We start from the raw sequence: 20416 nt of genomic DNA, 5'->3' as shown, positions 1-20416 counted from the left end.
ATAGAGAAAAAGTGCATAAAAAGGAAATTATGTTCTATAGCGAGTAAGTTATGTGGTCTTGCCATATCTTGTCAATTAGAGCTTACTTAACCCTCTGCATAGTTTCACTCTGAGGTGGGTTATCCCACGAATTGAGGCCCTTTAGCATCCCTTTCATATTTTAAGTAGAAATTGTTCACCAATATTGGATTTTAAAAGCCTGTTATATTTAATTAAGTGTCCCTTAATATAGACCACATTCAAAATATGCACTCTCTCTGACTTCTCAGAGGATGTTATCCCACTTAAACACAAACCTTCTCAAGGTTATCACCATCCTTGTAAAGCCCTAGTTATTTTGTTGCTTTGAGAACATTATTCCTGATGACTATTATTTATTTCATGTGATTAGTGAGCCATTTTAAGGGGGGGGCCTATCCCTCAATTTCAGGTCAATCCTGTTACGTGAATTGAAGTCTCTTTTAATTTGGTGAAGCTATTCCTTTTTAAATATTTTTTTCAAAATAAACATTGAACATCTAATAGTCAAATCATAGTGTAAAAGCAAGTGAGCTGGTCTACTCTTTTTGGCCACTTTCTAGTGCAGAACTGAGTGGGTCGAGCATAACACCTCAACAATGTTACCCATAGACAGGCTAGAAATGTTTTAACAATTACATTTTTTTATGCTTTTGTATAGCTTGCATTTAATTGCCCTTCCCTGTTGCACACCACAATCGTCCATTCCCCCTGTCATGAGGGGATTTATGGCCGATTTAAGATTAAATCATCAACCCAGTTACTTAATTTGGTACCTAAAAGGCACTTACTTTACTATAGTCTGTTTTTTATTTAACATCTTGAGATGGGAAAACGTGTTTTTTATTAAGTTGAATGTGCTGGTCATGACAGAATGAAAATGAGGTGAATGTTTTATTCCCCACCAAGTTACACAACCCAAAAAGGGACTCTCGTGAAACTACCCAAGTGAGCTATATCAAGTGTTGTCTTTGTTGAAATCCGACTTTCCGATTTTTTTTTTTGCCGTCCTTATTTTTCACTGGAAATCACTAAAGATTTGGAAAATATAATTTTCTCATCTGTTTGTGCTAAATGCTTGTTTTTTTGTCTCTGTTGTTTATTCTCTTGCAGTGTGGCTTGTCTGGCTTTATTCTTTTATATTTTGCAATTGGCAACACATCTTTGTCTGCATCCTCGGAGGCCCACTCAGACTGTGATTTCAGTTTACACCTTGACCAAACTGGCTCCGTGCATGCATCCTCCATCATGCGCATGTTGATTTTGTCTATTCCCACCAGATGCATTCATGACACGCCAGTTAAAATAGCAAAACCAACTGTGAACCAACTATATTCATTTGGGGACAGGTCAAAACACAGATGAACCATTAATGGACATTTCTAGTTTGCTGTTGCTAGGTAATTTGTCTTGTTAGATAATTTGTCTTGTTAGATAATCATTGGGTTATTTTACCTGAAATGCATATGGTACTTTTTTTTGCTGGATCTTTGTAGAATTTTGACCAATTTTGTGTCATATAAAATCGTGTTTTTTCTAATCTGACATTTAATCCACAGATAAAGGGGAAACCTAGAGAGTTTTTAGTTAGTTCTCTTTTATTAATCTCTCATATTTTGTATTTTTCTTCTTCTTCTGTGGATTCTATATGGCAGTTGGCAACCAACTTTAAGGTGCATTACCGCCACCAAATGGACTGGAGTGTGGACCTTGTTCATTTTTCAATCACCCATGTGGGTTAGTATTCTCCTAAAAAAACTATGAGTAGATGGGAGAGGCGGACTTTCAGCGTGTCAAGCGTCTAAAATAGCACATGCCACTCAACGTAGCCGGTTTAGTTAATGAAAAATGTATTTATGTTTCACCATAGAGTAGCAGGCAGCACTCTAAACACTTCTGCTTATGTGGAGCCTAGCACAATAGCCTCTTAGCTCTTTCTGAGGAGAACGGTGGAAGAGTTTGTTTACTCTCCCTCTGAAGCCTTCTAATCCTGCTCCGTTGTCTGTGTTTGCTAGCGGGCTGCTCCCTCTGCCTTTAATGGTTGTCAAGATAGTTTCTCTCTCCCACCTCTGTGTCTCTTTCCGGCTGCCGCTAGAGAACCAGGAAGTAAAGAGAGAAGGGGGGAGAAAATGTATACCCAGCAGCTGAGGAAAACAAGGAAGTGAATGCAACCAGAGCTTCAGCTGTGAAGTGAAAGTAGAGCAGGCTAGAGCACAACAGACCAGGGCAGTTGGCATAAGGAAGTGCCAGTTAGCTAACGTCAACACTGGCTGTGCTCTCCCGAGCAGAGAGTGAAACGAAGAGCGACAGAAAGAGAACGAGACTGCAGAGCCTGCCTCACAGAAATACCAGCAGTGAGTACCCATTTGAACTGAGCTGCACACTGCTAGGCCTCACAGGGGAAAAGTTAGTGTGTGAATGAGTCAGAATTGGATATAGCAGAGGGGAGAAGAGGGGGATTTTTTTGGCAGCGAAGCCCGGTTTGTGCTGGATGTTTGTGTCAGGAAGGAGAGAGAATACCCGAGCAGTGTTCAGGAGGGATAGGCCCCAACATAGAGAAAAATACAAAGAGAGAGGGAGAACTGAATAGAAAGCAAAAGAGCGGGTTTGCATTAAGTTTAGGCCCTGCTGTGTATAATCGTAAATATTACTACGGACCTACAGTACCAGCCTTTGTCTCATACACTATTACTATGTTCCAAAATGCATACTTGTGTTCTATCTAGAGCGTATAGCGAGTACGTAAGCCAACTGTCATTTTTCACGTGCGACGCGAAAAGGTAAGTACGTACTAATTTTACCGGATTTTTCTTATTTTTTACCGGAAGTTCTATAAGCGAAAGGTCTGGAAAACAAAGCACGTATGGGAGCATATTTTTTCGTTAGCCGGGGAGGATATCCCATAACACCTTGCGAAACTTTTGAATTAACGGGGTCTGAGGTCCCTGCTTGGGAGAAAATGTTCCAGAGGAATAAGGAATAACTTTGTAAAATGTAAGTATTAGGTTTATTGATTTACGATATTTTGTTAAAATGTTGAACGAATTACTTTCATATAAATGTTTCATTCAAATGTTGAGTCACTGCGCGGACTGGTTTGGAGGCAAGACATTTTAACATCTGATTTAAAAAAAACTGCAGGAAATGCAGCTAGCGGTGTTGTGTTCAATCTAGGCTTGCTAGCCAGGCAAGTTATTTGTGCATTCTTAAATTATCAGTAAATACATACATGTAGTATGTTTACCTAACGTTAGCCAACTTTCTTCTTGTCACTTTCCCCTCCCCTCTTGTTTCACCATTGCATATAATGAAATTAACGTTTTAAAACGTACGTGATCAAGCCTATGAATATGAAAAACCATTGCACATTAACAAAGCTAGTTGTGGTTCTCAGCAGTTTCAACCAGCATTTAAAATTTGAGCAATGAGGTTAATTTACCCTCCCTTGGCTTTATGTTTCTGCTCTGTTTTCCTCAGGTTGACGCACATCCCACCCCATCACCAAGACAGTTGTGAAGAATTTGAGAACCTCCTGTCCACCAGGAAAATCACCCTATCACAGGAGTTTAGTCAGGAACTTATTCAGCAGTGTGCAACGTCACTATGTTAGAAGTGGATCCACACAGTATTCTCCATCATGCAGAATTGTCAGCTCATTGTAACATATGAAGCTCATTCTAAAATACAGATGTGGATGATTTCTGCCCCAGGGTACTGTACTGTGTGCACATTTTATTACTGCCCAGCAAACACCATGTTCAACTATTTGTCTACAATTTAGACCACAATTAGTTGAATGAGGTGTTGGTGAAAGGTTGGCACAAAAACCTATAAACTCCTGACCTGTGTATTTAAAAAAAAAAAAACCTGTGGTTGTAGTGAAAAAAAATGTGCCCTCGTGTCCTGAACAAGCTTTTGAATGTTCATCTCCTTGATGTGTCTCTCTTGGGGTTGATTAAAGGTTTTTGCTACTGAACTATTTACTTTTTGTTGGTATTCATTTTATTTCTTATTGTTACTTTGTCGAGAATGAACCTGCACATAAGCATTTCTTTGGCCCATGTGTATCCTGTTGTATTCATACTGTACACAGATACAGAAAAACAATGGTTCATATTTTATAAGAAATAACCAGTGTTGATGTCTCCACACAATTCTGGTTTTGAGACATGGGCATCTGGGGACTGCAGTTCATCTGTCTAATCCCCTGCAAGGAGAGAGAAAGGCATTAATAATATTTGGTGTGTTCATTTGATATGTATGCATATAATTAAATTGGACATGTTCTCCTTTATAATATGCCAGTTTAATGATATTTGGTGTGTTCATTTAATATATATTCCTGTTTGATATGTATGCATATAATTAAATTGGACGTGTTCTCCTTTATAATATGCCAGTTGTTTGTTTTGTATCTAATACATTTAGTTTACATTAAGATGTAGTCTAGACCTAATCTAGTTGTATTGAATCATATTGCCTATCAATTAGTTATCAATGCATAGGGTGAATATCAAACCAAGCTATCTTTAACATCGGTGTAATTGAATAATATGCAATATGAATTTATCACAATGTAAGCCTGCTCGTTGGAAATAAAACACCAGCAGTCCTGGCTATGTATCATTCTTAAACAGTAAGCAAAATAGCTTATTTCACTATTTCATTATTTTTTTGTTGCTTCAGCCGTGGTACAGTGCATGAAAGCTTACCTGTCATACGTCCACAATGATGTAGCAGCAGACCAAGCAATTCTGGTTGGTTTCAGCTTAATTTAGTGACCGGTACTGAGAGAAACGATTCTGTTCCTTTTTTACTTAGTATTTGTGTTAAATATTTCCATTCTGGGATAGTCCTTCACTGAATTGGTAGCACTAGTGGCTAACACTACTACATTGGGTATATTGTAAACGGACGTAGCTAGCTACACTACATGACTAAGAGTATGTGGACACCTGCTCATCAAACATCTCATTCCAAAATCATTGGCATTAATATGGAGTTGGTCCCCCTTTGCTGCTATAACAGCCTCCACTCTTCTGGGAAGGCTTTCCACTAGATGTTGGAATATTGCTGTGGGGGCTTACATTCAGCCACAATCGCATTAGTGAGGTTGGGCACTGATGTTGGACGATTAGGCCTGGCTCACAGTCGGCGTTCCAATTCATCCCAAAGGTGTTCGATGGGGTTGAGGTCTAGGCTCTGTGCAGGCCAGTCTAGTTCTTCTACACCAATCTCCACAAACCATTTTTGTATGGACCTCGCTTTGTGCACAGGGGCATTGTCATGCTGAAACAGGAAAGGGCCGTCCCCAAACTGTTGCCACAAAGTTGGAAGCACAGAATCGTCTGGAATGTCATTGTATGCTGTAGCGTTAAGATTTCCCTTTACTGGAACTAAGAGGCCTAGCCCAAACCATTAAAAACAGCCCCAGACCATGGAAACCCATTTTATTAAGATCCCAACAAACAGTTCTTGTGTTGACGTTGTTTCAAGAGACAGTTTGGAACTCAGTAGTGAGTGTTGCATCTTAGGACAGACTATTTTTTTTCTTGCTACCCACTTCAGCACTCGGCAGTCCCGTTCTGTGAGCTTGTGTGGCCTACGACTTTGCGGCTGTACCATTGTTGCTCCTAGATGTTTCTACTTCACAATAAGAGCACATACAGTTGACCGTGGCAGTTCTAGCAGGCAGAAATTTGATTATCTAACTTGTTGGAAAGGTGGCATGCTGTGATGGTGCCACGTTGAAAGTCACTGAGCTCTTCAGTAAGACAATACTACTGCCACTGTTTGTGTATGGAGATTCCATGGCTGTGTGCTCAATTTTATACATCTGTCAGCAACGGTGTGGCTGAAATAGCCAAATCCACTAATTTGAAGGGGGGTCCACCTGATTTTATGCTACACAATATATCTTTGACGCCAGGTGCGTGATGAAGTTTAGGTTAGAGGTCACGTCGAGGTACCTTTAAATTTTTGGGGATTTTAAGCACTCTGCGTTCTCCCAATCGACACGATGTGCTGTTTCAGGTGTTCTTGGAAGATCACGCTTGAAAGAACGGGAGAACGCCGAATGCAAGTGGGTATTTTGAACACAGACTATGTGAAGGTGGACACATGGAGTGTGAACTGCCTGACTGTGAAGGGGCAGGGCATTCTACCTCACACGTTTATATCTTATTTCTTGCTTTATATGTGTGGGTCAGCTGTAACTCAAGCCACCTTTTATAGCTTATTTCTTGGTGTATATACACCGGGGTTCCGGTTGGCAGGACTTAAGGGAAGTGTACAGTGTATTTATAATTGTGCTTTGTCCTGTAATGGTCACACCTCATTAAGCTAGCCTCTTTGCATAGCTTGTTCACTGTGGAACACACAAGAGCAAGAGTCTAGGCAAGATGGCTGCAGGGTAGGCGGTCCCAGAACCGGAAGGCTAAAACCGTGAGGGTTCTGGTGGACAGAGTCCCACAGACAACTAAGACAAACCGCCAGCGCCGCAATACTGGTCGACCAAACCAAGTATTTCTCGGGTTGGTACACTGTCACGAGTGATTTAAAAACAATAACAAAACCCGAACGAGATGACAAGCCAAACCGAGTGCGGGGACAGCAGAGCACCCAGATGGAGAGGCTAGCTAGCTGCTCCAAGCTATTGAATAGCAGTGGGTATACTTCTGCGCCTATACACTCTCTAATATAGAGCTCTTACCAAGCGAATCCTCTCTGGAATGAGCCGAGAAATGGAAGATTTGGAAGTAGTGCGGTGGCAGCAGCACTACCCGGTACATGGGACTAATCTTACTCGGAATGTATCCTTCCGCGCAGAAGGATACCATATTGGAGTGATTCAATATATTGCCACATAATGGGTTTGTATGAAGTTTAGGTCTTGCTGTGTGTGTCGGGCAGGCAGTGCGGGTAGCCTGCATTCTCATATGCTCTCCTGTAGAGTGAAATGAAAGAGAGGGACAGGAGCAAAACATGACGAGTGAAGCGATTTAAAAAATAAAATAAAATGACAAAAAAAAGGTCAAGGTCTGACGATTGACAGGAGGGAAGAGAGAAAGGTAGTTCATTCTGCATGGCCGGTGTCCCGGGTGGGCGGAGTTTTATTTATTTTATACAATTCCATTGGCCCTTAAGTAAAATCTCCACCCACCCTTGGCACTGGTCCATGGAAAACGAGCTTGCCCAGAGAGAGAGAGAGAGAGAGAGAGTGTGTGTGTGTGTGTGTGTGTGTGTGTGTGTGTGTGTGTGTGTGTGTGCAGACCAAGACAGTAAACCTTGGCAGGTACAGTCTCAGGGTTGGGGAGTAATGTATTGCAAAACACCTAACTGTAATCTGTTAAATTACCAGCAAAAATATTGTAATCAGATTACAGATGATTACTTCTAGGATTAGAAGAAAATATTTATCTTTGACATTTTTCTGTTTTCTCAATTACATTCAAATCAGCATTGAAAAAAGGCACAAGTTTAAGTTTGTTCCACATGAGTCTGACCACAAGTCGGAGACCACTATTACACACCAAATGTTTGGTGGATTGTGGGAAAAGAGCAGGAACAGGCTTTCATAGGCCATAGTCCAAGCTATGTCTTCCAATGTGTGACTGCTGTCGGCATCCAAAGATTATCCAACTTGAATAAATGCTTGGAAGTAAGGATGACAGCAGTGGCATATTCAACACCCGTTGAATATGCATAAATTGTAGTTTACCTGGAATGCATTTCAATTAACAGGTGTCCATTGTTAAAAGTTAATTTGTGGAATTTCTTTCTTTCCTTAATGCTTTTCAGCCAATCAGTTGTGTTGTGACAAGGTAGGGTTGGTATACAGAAGATAGCCCTATTTGGTAATAGACAAAGTCCATATTATGGCAAGAACAGCTCAAATAAGCAAAGCGAAACGACAGTCCATCCGTCAGTCAATGCGGAACATTTAAAGAATTTGAAAGTTTCTTCGAGCGCAGTCGCAAAACCCATCAAGTGCTATGATGAAACTGGCTCTCATGAGGACAGCCACAGGAAAGGAAGACCCAGAGTTACTTCTGCTGCAAAGGATAAATTCATTAGTTACCAGCCTCAGAAATTGCAGCCCAAATAAATGCTACTGAGAGTTCAAGTAACAGACACTCAGTAACAGACTTCTCAACATCAACTGTTCAGAGGAGACTGCGTGAATCTGGTCTTCATGTTTGAATTGCTGCAAAGAAACCACTACTAAAGGACACCAAACAGAAGAAGAGACTTGCTTGGGCCAAGAAACACGAGCAATGGACATTAGACTGGTGGAAATGTGTCCTTTGGTCTGGAGTCCAAATTGGAGATTTTTGGTTCCTACGGCCGTGTCCATGTGAGACGCTGTGTAGGTGAACGGATGATCTCCACATGTGTATTTCCCACCATAAAGCATGGAGGAGGTGTTATGGTGTAGGGGGGCTTTGCTAATGACACTGTCAGTGATTTATTTACAATTCAAGGCACACTTAAGCAGCATGGCTACCACAGCATTCTGCAGCAATATGCCATCCCATCTGGTTTGGGCTTAGTGGGAATATAATATGTTTTTCAACTGGACAATGACCCAACACACCTCCAGACTGTTTAAGGGCTATTTGACCAAGAAGGTCGAGTGATGTAGTGCTGCTTCAGATGACCTGGCCTCCACAATCCCCCGACTTCAACCAAAATGAGATATTTTGGGAGGAGTCAACAAGTGCTCATCATATGTGGGAATTCCTTCAAGACTGTTGGAAAAGCATTCCAGGTGAAGCTGGTTGAGAGAATGCCAAGAGTGTGCAAAGCTGTCATCAAGGCTATTTTGAAGAATCTCAAATATAAAATATATTTAGATTTAACACTTTTTTTGGGGGGGGGGGGTTACTACATGATTCCATAAGTGTTATTTCATAGTTTTGATGTCTTTGCTATTATTCTACATTGTAAAAATAAAGAAAAACCCTTGAATGAGTAGGTGTTCTAAAACCTTTGACCGGTAGTGTATATTTATATCAATTTTTTTTTACTGCAACCGTCAACCACAGGGCCCGCTCTGCTAATCATCAAATGGGAGGAGGAGAAGAGGTAGGGGGCCCACATGGGTAACTGGGGGGCCCTCCTTGGTTGGGTAAATGATTCAGGGCCGGCCCTAGAGACCCTAAGCGAGCTTTGGTTGGTCAGGGCCTCTAGGTATTAGACCATTAATAATAGTTTAGATATCTGGCTAGACTAATTTACCAATCAAAAAATTGTTAGCTGACATGGCTAATTTGAGTGACATAACAAGATAAAAAACTGCTGATACACAACATTTCAAAATTGCACCTTGTGTATCCTACTATTCTAATTCTCAACAGGAAATTGAGACCCCGCCTGAGTATGAAAAAAAAGTATGTGTGTATATGCTCAGGTAAAACTATTTGGCTAGTCTATATTTCCATATTTAATATTCTTGAAGATCAAGGGGTATTACATTTAATTGGAATGACGGGAAATCTGACGGACTTTGATTTTTTTGTAACCATAAAGCCTAATCGTATTATTATCTGTAGTAGAAAGCAATGGGTTATAAGAGGCCTACATAACCAACCCATAAAGTAAAATGCAACATCGATTTATGGCAAGCTATGTAAACTCTAACATTGATTTATCCTGCAATAGATCTTTGTCATCTTCTAATTGCCTCTTAAGGGGAAAGTAACGCAAAGTAATCAGATTACTTTACTGAGTTTGGTTAATACAAAAATTACTTTGCTGATTACAATTTTGGACAGGTAACTGTAACGGATTACATTTAGAAAGTAACCTACCCAACCCAGTACAGTACCTGTGGAAGAATTGGGTTGTGTTTTCCCTCTGACAGTAGTCGCTACAACTTGTTACTGTTGCTTAGGTGATGTACAGTAGGAAGATGTGTTTGTTAAAGGTGTAGATTACTGTTGTATTCTTAGAGAGATTGTCTGTCCCTCCCAAACACATGTGATATGTCTAGAGGAGCTGACTGTAACATTCTGACTACATGAGCTTGGTGTGAGTATGTGTTCCCTGGTCACCACTATTTATATACTCTGTCCTGTACTACTGATCTCTCCTACAGGGTGTCCTGCTCTTAGCCCTCTATTCACCCTACTCATACCCACCACAATGACAGACCAAGGGGAACCCTGGAGAGGAAGTGGAGGACCTGAGGAGGAGGAGTTACCACAGATGGATGGGTCATGTGACGCTTGTGAGCCTGATGAGGCCCAGCAGGCAACCCAGGTGTGTTACACCTGCAGCTTCGCCTTCTGCTCTACCCACGCTGAGAAACATGTCCACAGCACACGACACCTACTGACGCCCTACAGCCAGGAAGTGGCGCAGCCCCAGGCCCGGTCCCAACAGCTGGCCAGGGACAGAGACACAGGGGAGGGGGCGGGGGAGGAAAGGGTTCGAGAGATTGGGCGTAGGGCAGAGCAAGAGGTGGTGGAAAATGGGGCATGGGGTGGGATTGGGGTACAAGAGAATGAGGCGTGTGGAGGAGAGAGAGTCCAGGGGGAGGGGAAAGTTGATGGTGATGAAGAGGCGGTGGCAGCCCCAGAGGGAGGTAGTAAGAGGGAGACGGTGACAGTGGAGCGGCTGCGCTGTAATGAGCATGGCCAGGAGGGTACTCTTTACTGCAAGACTGACGAGAAGGTCATCTGTGTGGTGTGTGCCGTGCAGGGGGAGCACCGTGAGCATGAGATCATCACCTTGCGCGAGGCCTACGTCTGGCAGAAGGTGAGTCGCACTTAAATTACATCATACCTGCAGGCGGACTCGCAATGATCACTACCTGTCAACACATGTTTATAACATAGATATTACACTGTACCACCGTTAATAACCTTCATATTAGCGCAGTACCACATTTATAACATGGAAATAAGCACAGTCCCACAATTTTTAACAAACACTACAGTACATGACCAAAAGTATGTGGACATCTGCTTGCCGAACATCTCATTCCGAAATCATGGGCATTAATATGGAGTTGGTCCCCCCCCTTGGCTGCTATAACAGCCTCCACTCTTCTGGGAAGGCTTTCCACTAGATGTTGGAACATTGCTGTTGGGACTTGCTTCCATTCAGCCACAAGATAATCCACTAATCTGAAGGGGTGTCCTTTTATACTTTTGTGTATATATAGTGTATACAAACATGCAGACCCTTAACAATGGCCAACAAGAGTTCTAAACTTGCATTCCATTGTAAAGGGGGAGAGAGATCCTTGCCACCTGTGTCCTTGATTATATGACCTGCAAAGGTATTCTTCATGGATAGAGATTGTATAGCAGTGGCGGTCAGTGCCATTTAAGATGAGGGAGGCATTTTGTTTTTTTTCTTCAGCATGGCCTTATTTCTATTACAGCATATTGGATGACTGACATTCATGTTCCATTCACCCAGTTCAATGTAACAGCGATAGGTTTAGACTACTACATGATACTCAATGTTTCCCAATACCCATCACAAGGTTGCTACAACCTAGCCTAGAATGACATTTTACAATGTAGGTGCACACAGGTCGAGAGACAAATTTGAGGCGACAGACAGTGACACATGGACAGACAGTGACATTTAATAAAGCCTTGCACACTCCTGCTTGCATCTAGCTGATATAGGGTGTAATCGTTAGTCCAACATTTGCAAACAAGAGTTTCTATTGGACAAATTCAGGTATGTTTATCCCCATTTTGGTCCGTTTGCTTCTGTTATAAGAATCATTTTTCAACAGAATTGGCAAAATGAATACACCCCTGATCACGTTCACTTTCATATCAGTCACGCCGTATTCCTTCTCGCATCTATGCGCTCTCCTCCTCTCAACTCTTCCTTTCGCTTGTGGATTTCAATGCACATCAGCTGTATGTGACCAGGTGAAAAAACCTTTCCAAGCCAAACCACTACACACAGCCTACATCATTGTCACAATATTAGCTAAAGTAACGTCATAGTCAGCATAGCTAATAGAACTAACGCATTTGTAAACCCACAACAATCATGCAGTAACGTTACAGTGTAAAGTCAGTAAGCACTTACACCGGCGGGGTGGCAATAAATTTGTCAAACCAAAAGTTTACCTAGACTTGGAAGAGTTCCAGTGTTCTGTTGGATAGTCATAGCCAGCTAGCTAACATAGCATTCCTCTGTTTGAGTAGGCTTAACTAGCTAGCTGCATTTGCTAGCTAAGTAAGGGAAACAAAGTGAGGGAAAAAAAGACAATCTCTCTCTTTCTTGCTTCTCTTTTATTTTGGAAGAAATGTACAACTACTGTCATTCATTCTCTTTGAGTAAACCACTCACCACATTTTATGCACTGCTGTAGCTTATGCTTTCAGTACTAGATTAATTCTCTGATCCTTTGATTGGGTGGACAACATGTCTGTTCATTCTGCAACAGCTCTGATAGGTTGGAGTACGTCCTCCGGAAGTTGTCATAATTACTGTGTAAGTCTATGGAAGGGGGTGAGAACCATGAGCCTCCTAGGTTTTGTATTGAAGTCATTGTACCCAGAAGAGGACGGAAGCTAGCTGTCTCCCGGCTACACCATGGTGCTACCCTACAGAGAGCTGTTGAGGCTACTTTAGACCTTCTTTGCAAAATAGTGTGTTTTAATCAATTATTTGGTGACGTGATTATATTTAGTATAGTTGTATTTAAAAGGATAACTTTTTCAATGTTTTACCGTTTTAATTTTCATGAAATTCACTGAGGAGGATGTTCCTCCCCTTCCTCCTCTGAGGAGCCTCCACTGGCATACAGTGAAGTGACACAGCCTGTATGTAACTCATTCTAAGCCCTCTACTGCAAATTACATCCCCTATAGTAGAAACAATACTATCAATATTGTTTATGTAGTGTCTGTAATATTATATGATTACAATAGACTAATAGCTCTCATGCACGCATACATTACCTCCAGTCAACACACTAGGGCTTTATAAAAGTTGAGCAGAGTATCTCCATATGTTTAACACAATGATTTCATGTCAAAATAATAATAGTATGCCACCATGTAAAGGCTACAATGACCTCATGACAAATCCTCCCAATTATTTAGCCCTATTAATAATTTGTATGGAAACAACATTTATTTTTTGGAATATGATTAACATATTCCAATGTCTGTTTGGCTAGGGAGCAATTCCTTCCCAGATGGCTTTTTACTGCAGGCGTTTTACAGCCCGTCCCATCCCGTGACTCATTGACTAACTGACTGCTCCCTGTGGGCAGAGGAGATATCATGGATAATGTGCAGAAGAGGGAATGACACATCATCATCACTACGCAGGGAGGAGAGAGATGACATTCTCACTGCCCCATTTACACTCAGTATCATTATAGTACCAATTAGTGATGAACCAAGTGGGGTAATCATCATCATAATTTTGCCTCTGAGGAATAGATTAAGCCTAGGAGTGATGGAATTTTACAAAGTTCAAAAACAAACCAACTTCAAATTGTGTGACTGTCTGTCTCTGGGTTTTCTTTGTTCTCCTCCAGAGCAGGGAGGGTTATGACCTGCTGGGCTGCACACAGAACATGGCTGACCATATCAAGACCAAGTGGACCAACCCTGAGGTCAGTACAACCACACTATTACAACTAACATTCCAATATGGCTGACAGTGTTTCTACCTCGGAACACTGCTTTGAACGAGAAAGTCTGATTTATTCTCCTAATTCAAATTCTCTAAGAACAAAACCCAGCTGTGGCAGTATGACACACACACCAGTCTAGTGTGAGCTAAAGATGGATTACACAGAGATTACATCCTAAATGAGACAGAGGAAGTATACATGGGAGCCAATTATTCCTATCTACTCACTGTGTTCCGTTCACTGAGAAGGCTTCCACTTGGCTTCCTGGAGCGTCATACCTTTCTAAAAACCTAGGTATTTATGACATCACCATCTAAATCTGTCTTCATCTCCTCCCAGACGGACATCTATGGCTTTGTTGAGCAGTACTGGAGTAACAGGGATACATCCTGGTTTACTTCTGAGACATAGCAGAGGGCTCAGAAGTGGCACAGCAGTCTAAGGCACCGCATCTCAGTGCTAGAAGCGTCACTACAGACCCTGGTTCGATTCCAGGCTGTATCACAACCGGTCGTGATTGGGAGTCCCATAGGGCAGCGCACAATTGGACCAGCGTCAAGGTTTGGCCGGGGTAGGCCGTCATTGTAAATAAGAATTTGTTTTTAAATGACTTGCCTAGTTAAATCAAATAGAAAATAGCACAGAGTCCTTTAGCACAGAGTCCTTTATACTGTGTTAGTGACTGTAGGTTTTCCTCTAAGGAGTTTATTGTTCAGTGTATGGGATTGATTATTTGGCAGCGGTCAGAGTGATATTAATCATTTCCCTCTGTGCTGTTGGTTCCTATACAGTAGGCTATAGGATTGGCAGGTAGCTAAGTTGCTCTCCCTCTTGCCAGGTTGGCCCATTTTAACACACAACAACTCAAATAGACTTTCTTTATCCCCGGTCAACCTTGGAAATAATGGCTTTAATGTCAGCCTAAATAACTTAGTGCGGGACACAGTCACTGGGAGTAAAACTGTGTGTTCGTGCGTGAGCACGTGGGAGGTCATTGCTAATCAGCCAGGTCTAATTTATTTACCATAGACAGTGTTGAACCTGGCCCTCCAGCAAACCCTGCAGCCTTAACACTCTGCTGTGTCGTTACATAACTATGTCTCTCTCTGTGAGCGGAGCGGCGTAACGCCGCCTCCTCTGAGAGCTGACCCACTGTCATGAACCATAATGTAGCAGGTTCATTTGAACACCCTGTGAAAAGGTAATACCCTTATTGGCAAGTAGTCACCGAGTACAGTTACATGTACACAATAATGTGATTATTGTGGATAGTCAGATTAATATAATAGTTTGATTAAAATGTTGACATGCTTTGCAAGAAGAACGATTTCCCTAATAATTATATTTACATGAACACATCTGAAATCAAGCTACCTGCTAGCACTCTTATCAATGCCAATCAAAATAAACATTCTACCACAGTGACCATGTTATTTTTGGGAAGCCTATTTGATTCTGAGTTCAGACATATATAAAGTTTGTATGTGAAAACTACTTCTAAGATACATGCATTCAGTTGTTCCGAACTCACTTCACTTGTGCTAAAGAGGGAGGCTCTCGGCTGGTGGTAGCACATGAGCTGATCAAATACACAGCTGGAACGCTGATTGAGGTCTTTACATGTCCTAATAAGTTGAAAGATTGCTCAGAAAACCAGGTGTTTTAATCGACATATGAATACTTCAATTTGGACCTTATGGCGATTTAATATAAGCAGAATTAAGGTGTTTCCATGACTATTGCATAATCTGCCTACTGCCATAATCAGTTTAATATCGTACTCACTGGAATACCAGCCCTGGCATATTATCATACTAGAATACCAATGCTGCCCCCGGGCCTTCCTGGACCCTTTGTCTCCTGTCTTCCCACCAGAGAGGTGTGGCATGTTCAGGAGAATCCACTTCCCTCCTCACTCACAGGCTGAAGCGTCAGGAACCATTAGGTGGATTTGTCAGTGTGTCCTCTCCATGCTCTCAAATGTCACAGCTTCTCATTATGCAAGACTACTAGCTGCTACAGTTCAATGCTGGCAGAGGGAAGGGTGTGTGTGTGAAGGGGAAGTTTGAAGAGATTAAACTTTAGCATGGTCCCAAGGGAGTGTGTGTGTGTGCGTGTGTGTGTGTGTGTGCTTTTCAGGGAGGTGAGTGAATAAAAAGGTTTAACCCATAGCTGCTGTTTACTTATTAAATTCCCTCTGCTTAATTATGTACTCTGCCTCAGGTATGGGGATTTTAATCTTCACGTCTCTTAACTCACATCTCCATGCTCCGCAGGGGGATGGAACACACACACACACACACACACACACACACACACTATACCTGCAGGGAGAATGGAATATTATATAAAAAGCACAGTAATGCTGTGACTCAGTCCATACATATTAATGGGTGACCAGGGGATTAGGATAGCATGGGGGGTATGCCCGCCTGCCTGCCTGCCTGCATATCTAACCGCCTGCCTGCATACCTAACCGCCTGCCTGCATGTCTCTCTGTCTGTGTGTCTCTCTGTGTGTGTCAATATGTCTGTCTCAGAGAGCAGGTAACATTGTGTGAAGCAGGGAGGTTTAGATCAAGGCAGCAGGTAGTCAGCATATTTACCTCTGTCTCTTATTTTATTTACTGTCTCCTCTGCATAATTCTGTCAGTGGCGCACTGCCTTCTGTGGTGCTGCTGGCTGCCTACTCAATCACCTCAGACAGGGCCCATTGATTTATGGGATTTCACAAAGTGTAATCCATAGAATAGTCTTTTGAAGGAAGAATTGTTGACATATATTTGACATTTGTATCTAAAAGCATAATTGAGAAATAATTGATAAAAGTTGGCATATTTATGACATTTGGCCTTCCACAGGCCTCCTTTAAGACTCCATAGTGTTTCATCTGTTGGTGCTACTAAGCAAACATTGGTGTCATATGAAGCTTTATCGTTTGCTCTGTAATATCAGTAGTGTTTTGATTTCAAAAACTTTTTTTTGACATTACTTTACAAATATAAAAAAATATAAACATGTTTGATTGGGCAAGATATTGTTGAACATAATATACTTTGTAGGCATAGCAAAGTTCCATGGGGGGGGGTCTCTGCTACTTTTAGAGTTATGATCCAATTTGTAAGCATTACCAACAGAGTGAATGTGAAAATGGATTCAAATGGTTGCCCTCTGCTGGTGTTTTTCTGGATGTGCAATGATACAAGTAAAAAGAGGGCTGGGATTGGTTACACTGCCTACTATGCGAAATTCTCTGTATAAAATGGGCAATAACTTTAAAGCGGAACTTGCTCCTCAAGAATTGCTGGTGGCCATGACAGAAGCCAAGCGTGAGTTGGTTTGGGGGTGTGATTTGATGTGGATGTTTCTTGGATGTGTTCTTGCCAAACAACCTTTTATATAATACCATGGAAGCAGTATTCTGCTGATATAACAATGTGTACCTTTCACCATTCCCAGCTGATACAGATACTGTGCCTATCGGCATTTTGTCTGGTGGTAATGAAATTACTTTGGCAAACATGTCACACACCTTCCTGTGTGGTGTCCCGTATACACAGGGTTTCTCCCTCCCCATACTGAATGATACCGCTCAAATCAATAAAAAAAAAACTATACAAGTAAAAGTTGTCTAGTAAAATATTAGTGCTGAGTGCCAGGTCTCTCTCATTTAGTTACATCAGTATCAAGCTAGTCTGTCAGTCTGGACTTCATCACATTCTTGCAAGTCTCCATGTGCTGGCTCCATACATCTTTCTGTGTACACACACACACACAGTACCTGCCACTGGTAATAGATCTGTGATTATGTTTTTACCAAAACAGGTACAATGTTGAAGTTTGAACAGGTCAGATACAGTGCATTCGGAAAGTATTCAGACGCCTTGACTTTTCCCACATTTTGTTACATTTACGTAAGTATTCAGACCCTTTACTCAATACTTTGGTGAAGCACCTTTGGCAACGATTACAGCCTAGTCTTCTTGGGTATGACGCTACAACCTTGGCACACCTCCATTTGGGGAGTTTCTCACATTCTTCTCTGCAGATCCTTTGAAGCTCTGTCAGGGTGGATGGGGTACTTCGCTGCACAGCTATTTCCAGGTCTCTCCAGAGATGTTCGATCGGGTTCAAGTACGGGCTCAGGCAGGGCCACTCAAGGACAATCAGAGACTTATCCCGAAGCCACTCCTGCTTTGTCTTGGCTGTGGGCTTAGGGTTGTTGTCCTTTTGGAAGGATGAACCCCCCCCCCCCCCCCTGAGGTTCTGAGCGCTCTGGAGCAGGTTTTCATCAATGATCTCTCTGTACTTTTCTCCGTTCATCTTTCCATCAATCCTGACTAGCTGCCCACTCCCTGACCAAGGCCCTTCTCCCTGATTGCTCAATTTGGCCGGGCGGCCAGACCTAGGAAGAGTCTTGATGGTTCCAAACTTCTTCCATTTAAGAATGATGGAGGCCACTGTGTTCTTGGGAACCTTCAATGCTGCAGAAATGTTTTGGTACCCTTCCCAGATCGGTGCCTCAACACAATCCTGTCCTGGAGCTCTATTGACAATTCCTTCGACCTCATGTCTTGGTTTTTGCTTTGACATGCTCTGTCAACTGTGAGACCTTTTTATATAGACAGGTTTGTGCCTTTCCACAGGTGGACTCCAATCAAGTTGTAGAAACATCTCAAGGATGATCAATAGAAACATGATGAACCTGAGGTCAATTTCAATAAAAAAAGCTGCGTTTGACACTATTACCTAGACATACTGACCAGCTCCAATAGACAGACGAGTGCTATATGGCACACCAATCCAAACTCATCTCTCGGCATGTCCAGCCCACTCATTATCTCAGCCAATCATGGCTATCGGGAAGGTTGCCTGCTTTTTCTGTGGCTAAACCAACTATGCTTGTAATTTAACACTTTTTTTATTCATATTTACAGATGGCATACAAGTTTGATATTAAGGCACATGAAAGTTCACATGTTTGAGAAGGCATTTCTGCCAAAAATGCATTTTGATTTAAAAAAAAAGGTTTACTTTCACACAGCTCTCCTGTGAAGTCATGACTTGCCTAGTTTCCTGAATCGGGTCACAAATGTAAGTAGTCCGGTGGTCATTTGATGAATTGTTCAGCAGTCTTATGGCTTGGGGGTAGAAGCTGTTAAGGAGCCTTTTGGTCCTAGACTTGGCGCTCCGGTACCGCTTGCCGTGCGGTAGCAGAGAAAACAGTCTATGACTTGGGTGACTGGAGTCTCTGACAATTTTATGGTCTTTCCTTTGACACCTCCTATTATATAGGTCCTGGATGGCAGGAAGATTGGCCCCAGTGATGTACTGGGCCATACGCACTACCATCTGTAGCTCCTTACGGTCAGATGCCAAGCAGTTGCCATACCAGGTGGTGATGCAACCGGTCAGGATGCTCTCAATGGTGCAGCTGTATAACTTTTTGAAGATCTGGGAACCCATGCCAAATCTTTTCAATCTCCTGAGGGGGAAAGGGTTTTGTCATGCCCTTTTCACGACTGTCTCGGTGTGTTTGGACCATGATGATGTGGACACCAAGGAACTTGAAACTCTCGACCTGCTCCACTACAGCCCTGTCGATGTTAATGGGGGCCTGTTCGGCCCGCCTTTTCATGTAGTCCACAATTATACCAGAGTGCATTATATTCCAGTATCTCTGGTTATAATTAACCACCACAGGTCGTTACACACCAAGCTAGCATTACTGGTGCAGACGGGGGCCGACGAACTCCAAGCACCTATTCTGCATACTAGGGTCCTTCGGCAGGGCATGCACACCTTAGAGGCATGGTCAATACGTATTGCGGTTTTCAGTCTCTAATGGCAGTGATCCTTTGAGCGCGTTGGGGGAGATGAAACAACGGAGCCCTAATCATAAGGGAAGGGCAGAGGGGTGATTTGCATATGGAGCTTGGCATAACGGGGCATGATTTCCTGTCATAATTGTTCACCACACGGCAAGCGGTACCAGAGCGCCAAGTCTAGGTCCAAGAGGCTTCTACCCCCAAGCCATAAGACTCCTGAACGTCTAGTCAAATGGCCAGGCTATTCGCATTGCCCTCTCCCCTCTCCACACCACTTCCACTCTCAGCTATGCATAGTCACTTTACTTAAATCTACCTACATGTACATACTACCTCAACTAACCGGTGCCCCCGCACATTGACTCTGTACCGGCACCCCCCGTATATATAATTTTTTTACTGCTGCTCTTTAATTACTTATTACTTTTATCTCTTATTCTTATCCGTATTTTTTTAAACTGCATTGTCGGTTAGGGGCTTGTAAGTAAGCATTTCACTGTTGTATTCGGCGCATCTGACTAATACAATTTGATTTGATTTGAAGGCCTGGATTTGGCCAAAATGTCATAAAAACGCCAACTTTGATTAATTATTTCTCAATTTTGCTTTTAGATACATGTCAGCAATCCTTCCTCCAAAGGACTATTCGATGGATTACATTTCGTGAAAATCCCCCAAATCATTTTTTTTTGTTTTGTCTGGGTTTTGTGAGGAATCACTCCATTTTAGGAGCGCCTAGTAATACATACAGTATATATACCATCTGTCTCCATCTCTTTACCCTGCTTCAGAAAATCTACAAGAGCAGTAGACACATTAAAGCTGACAAAGGGACGCCAGGAACAGACAGAAATGCACCAAAAAAAAAATATGGTGTTGGGCTATTTCTCTCTCTATCTGCCTCTACCTCCATTTATCCTTCTTTCTCTCTTTTCACAGCATTT

At 42.2% G+C, this 20416-nt stretch overlaps 1 protein-coding gene across 4 annotated transcripts in view; it reads left to right on the top strand.

The window, feature by feature from the left end:
- The first annotated feature begins 1806 nt into the window (after positions 1–1806).
- The window catches only part of trim44 (tripartite motif containing 44), a 68053-nt gene continuing 49443 nt past the window's right edge, over positions 1807–20416 (top strand). For 2 of the 4 annotated variants that reach the window (XM_029696659.1, XM_029696658.1), the window contains exons 1-3: positions 8642–8788; positions 10118–10779; positions 13547–13624. In XM_029696659.1, the coding sequence (XP_029552519.1) occupies positions 8674–8788; positions 10118–10779; positions 13547–13624 (855 nt within the window). In that variant the 5' untranslated portion in view covers positions 8642–8673. Of the gene's footprint in view, positions 2373–8641; positions 8789–10104; positions 10780–13546; positions 13625–20416 lie in introns of those variants that run through there. The other 2 variants (XM_029696661.1, XM_029696660.1) reach the window with 2 other exon arrangements.

The sequence above is a fragment of the Salmo trutta genome, chromosome 17 (genome assembly GCF_901001165.1).
Source record: "Salmo trutta chromosome 17, fSalTru1.1, whole genome shotgun sequence".
In the NCBI taxonomy this organism is placed as follows: Eukaryota; Metazoa; Chordata; class Actinopteri; order Salmoniformes; family Salmonidae; genus Salmo; species Salmo trutta.
The sequence above is the reverse complement of the archived record's forward strand: the minus strand, read 5'-3'. Positions and strand labels throughout refer to the sequence as shown.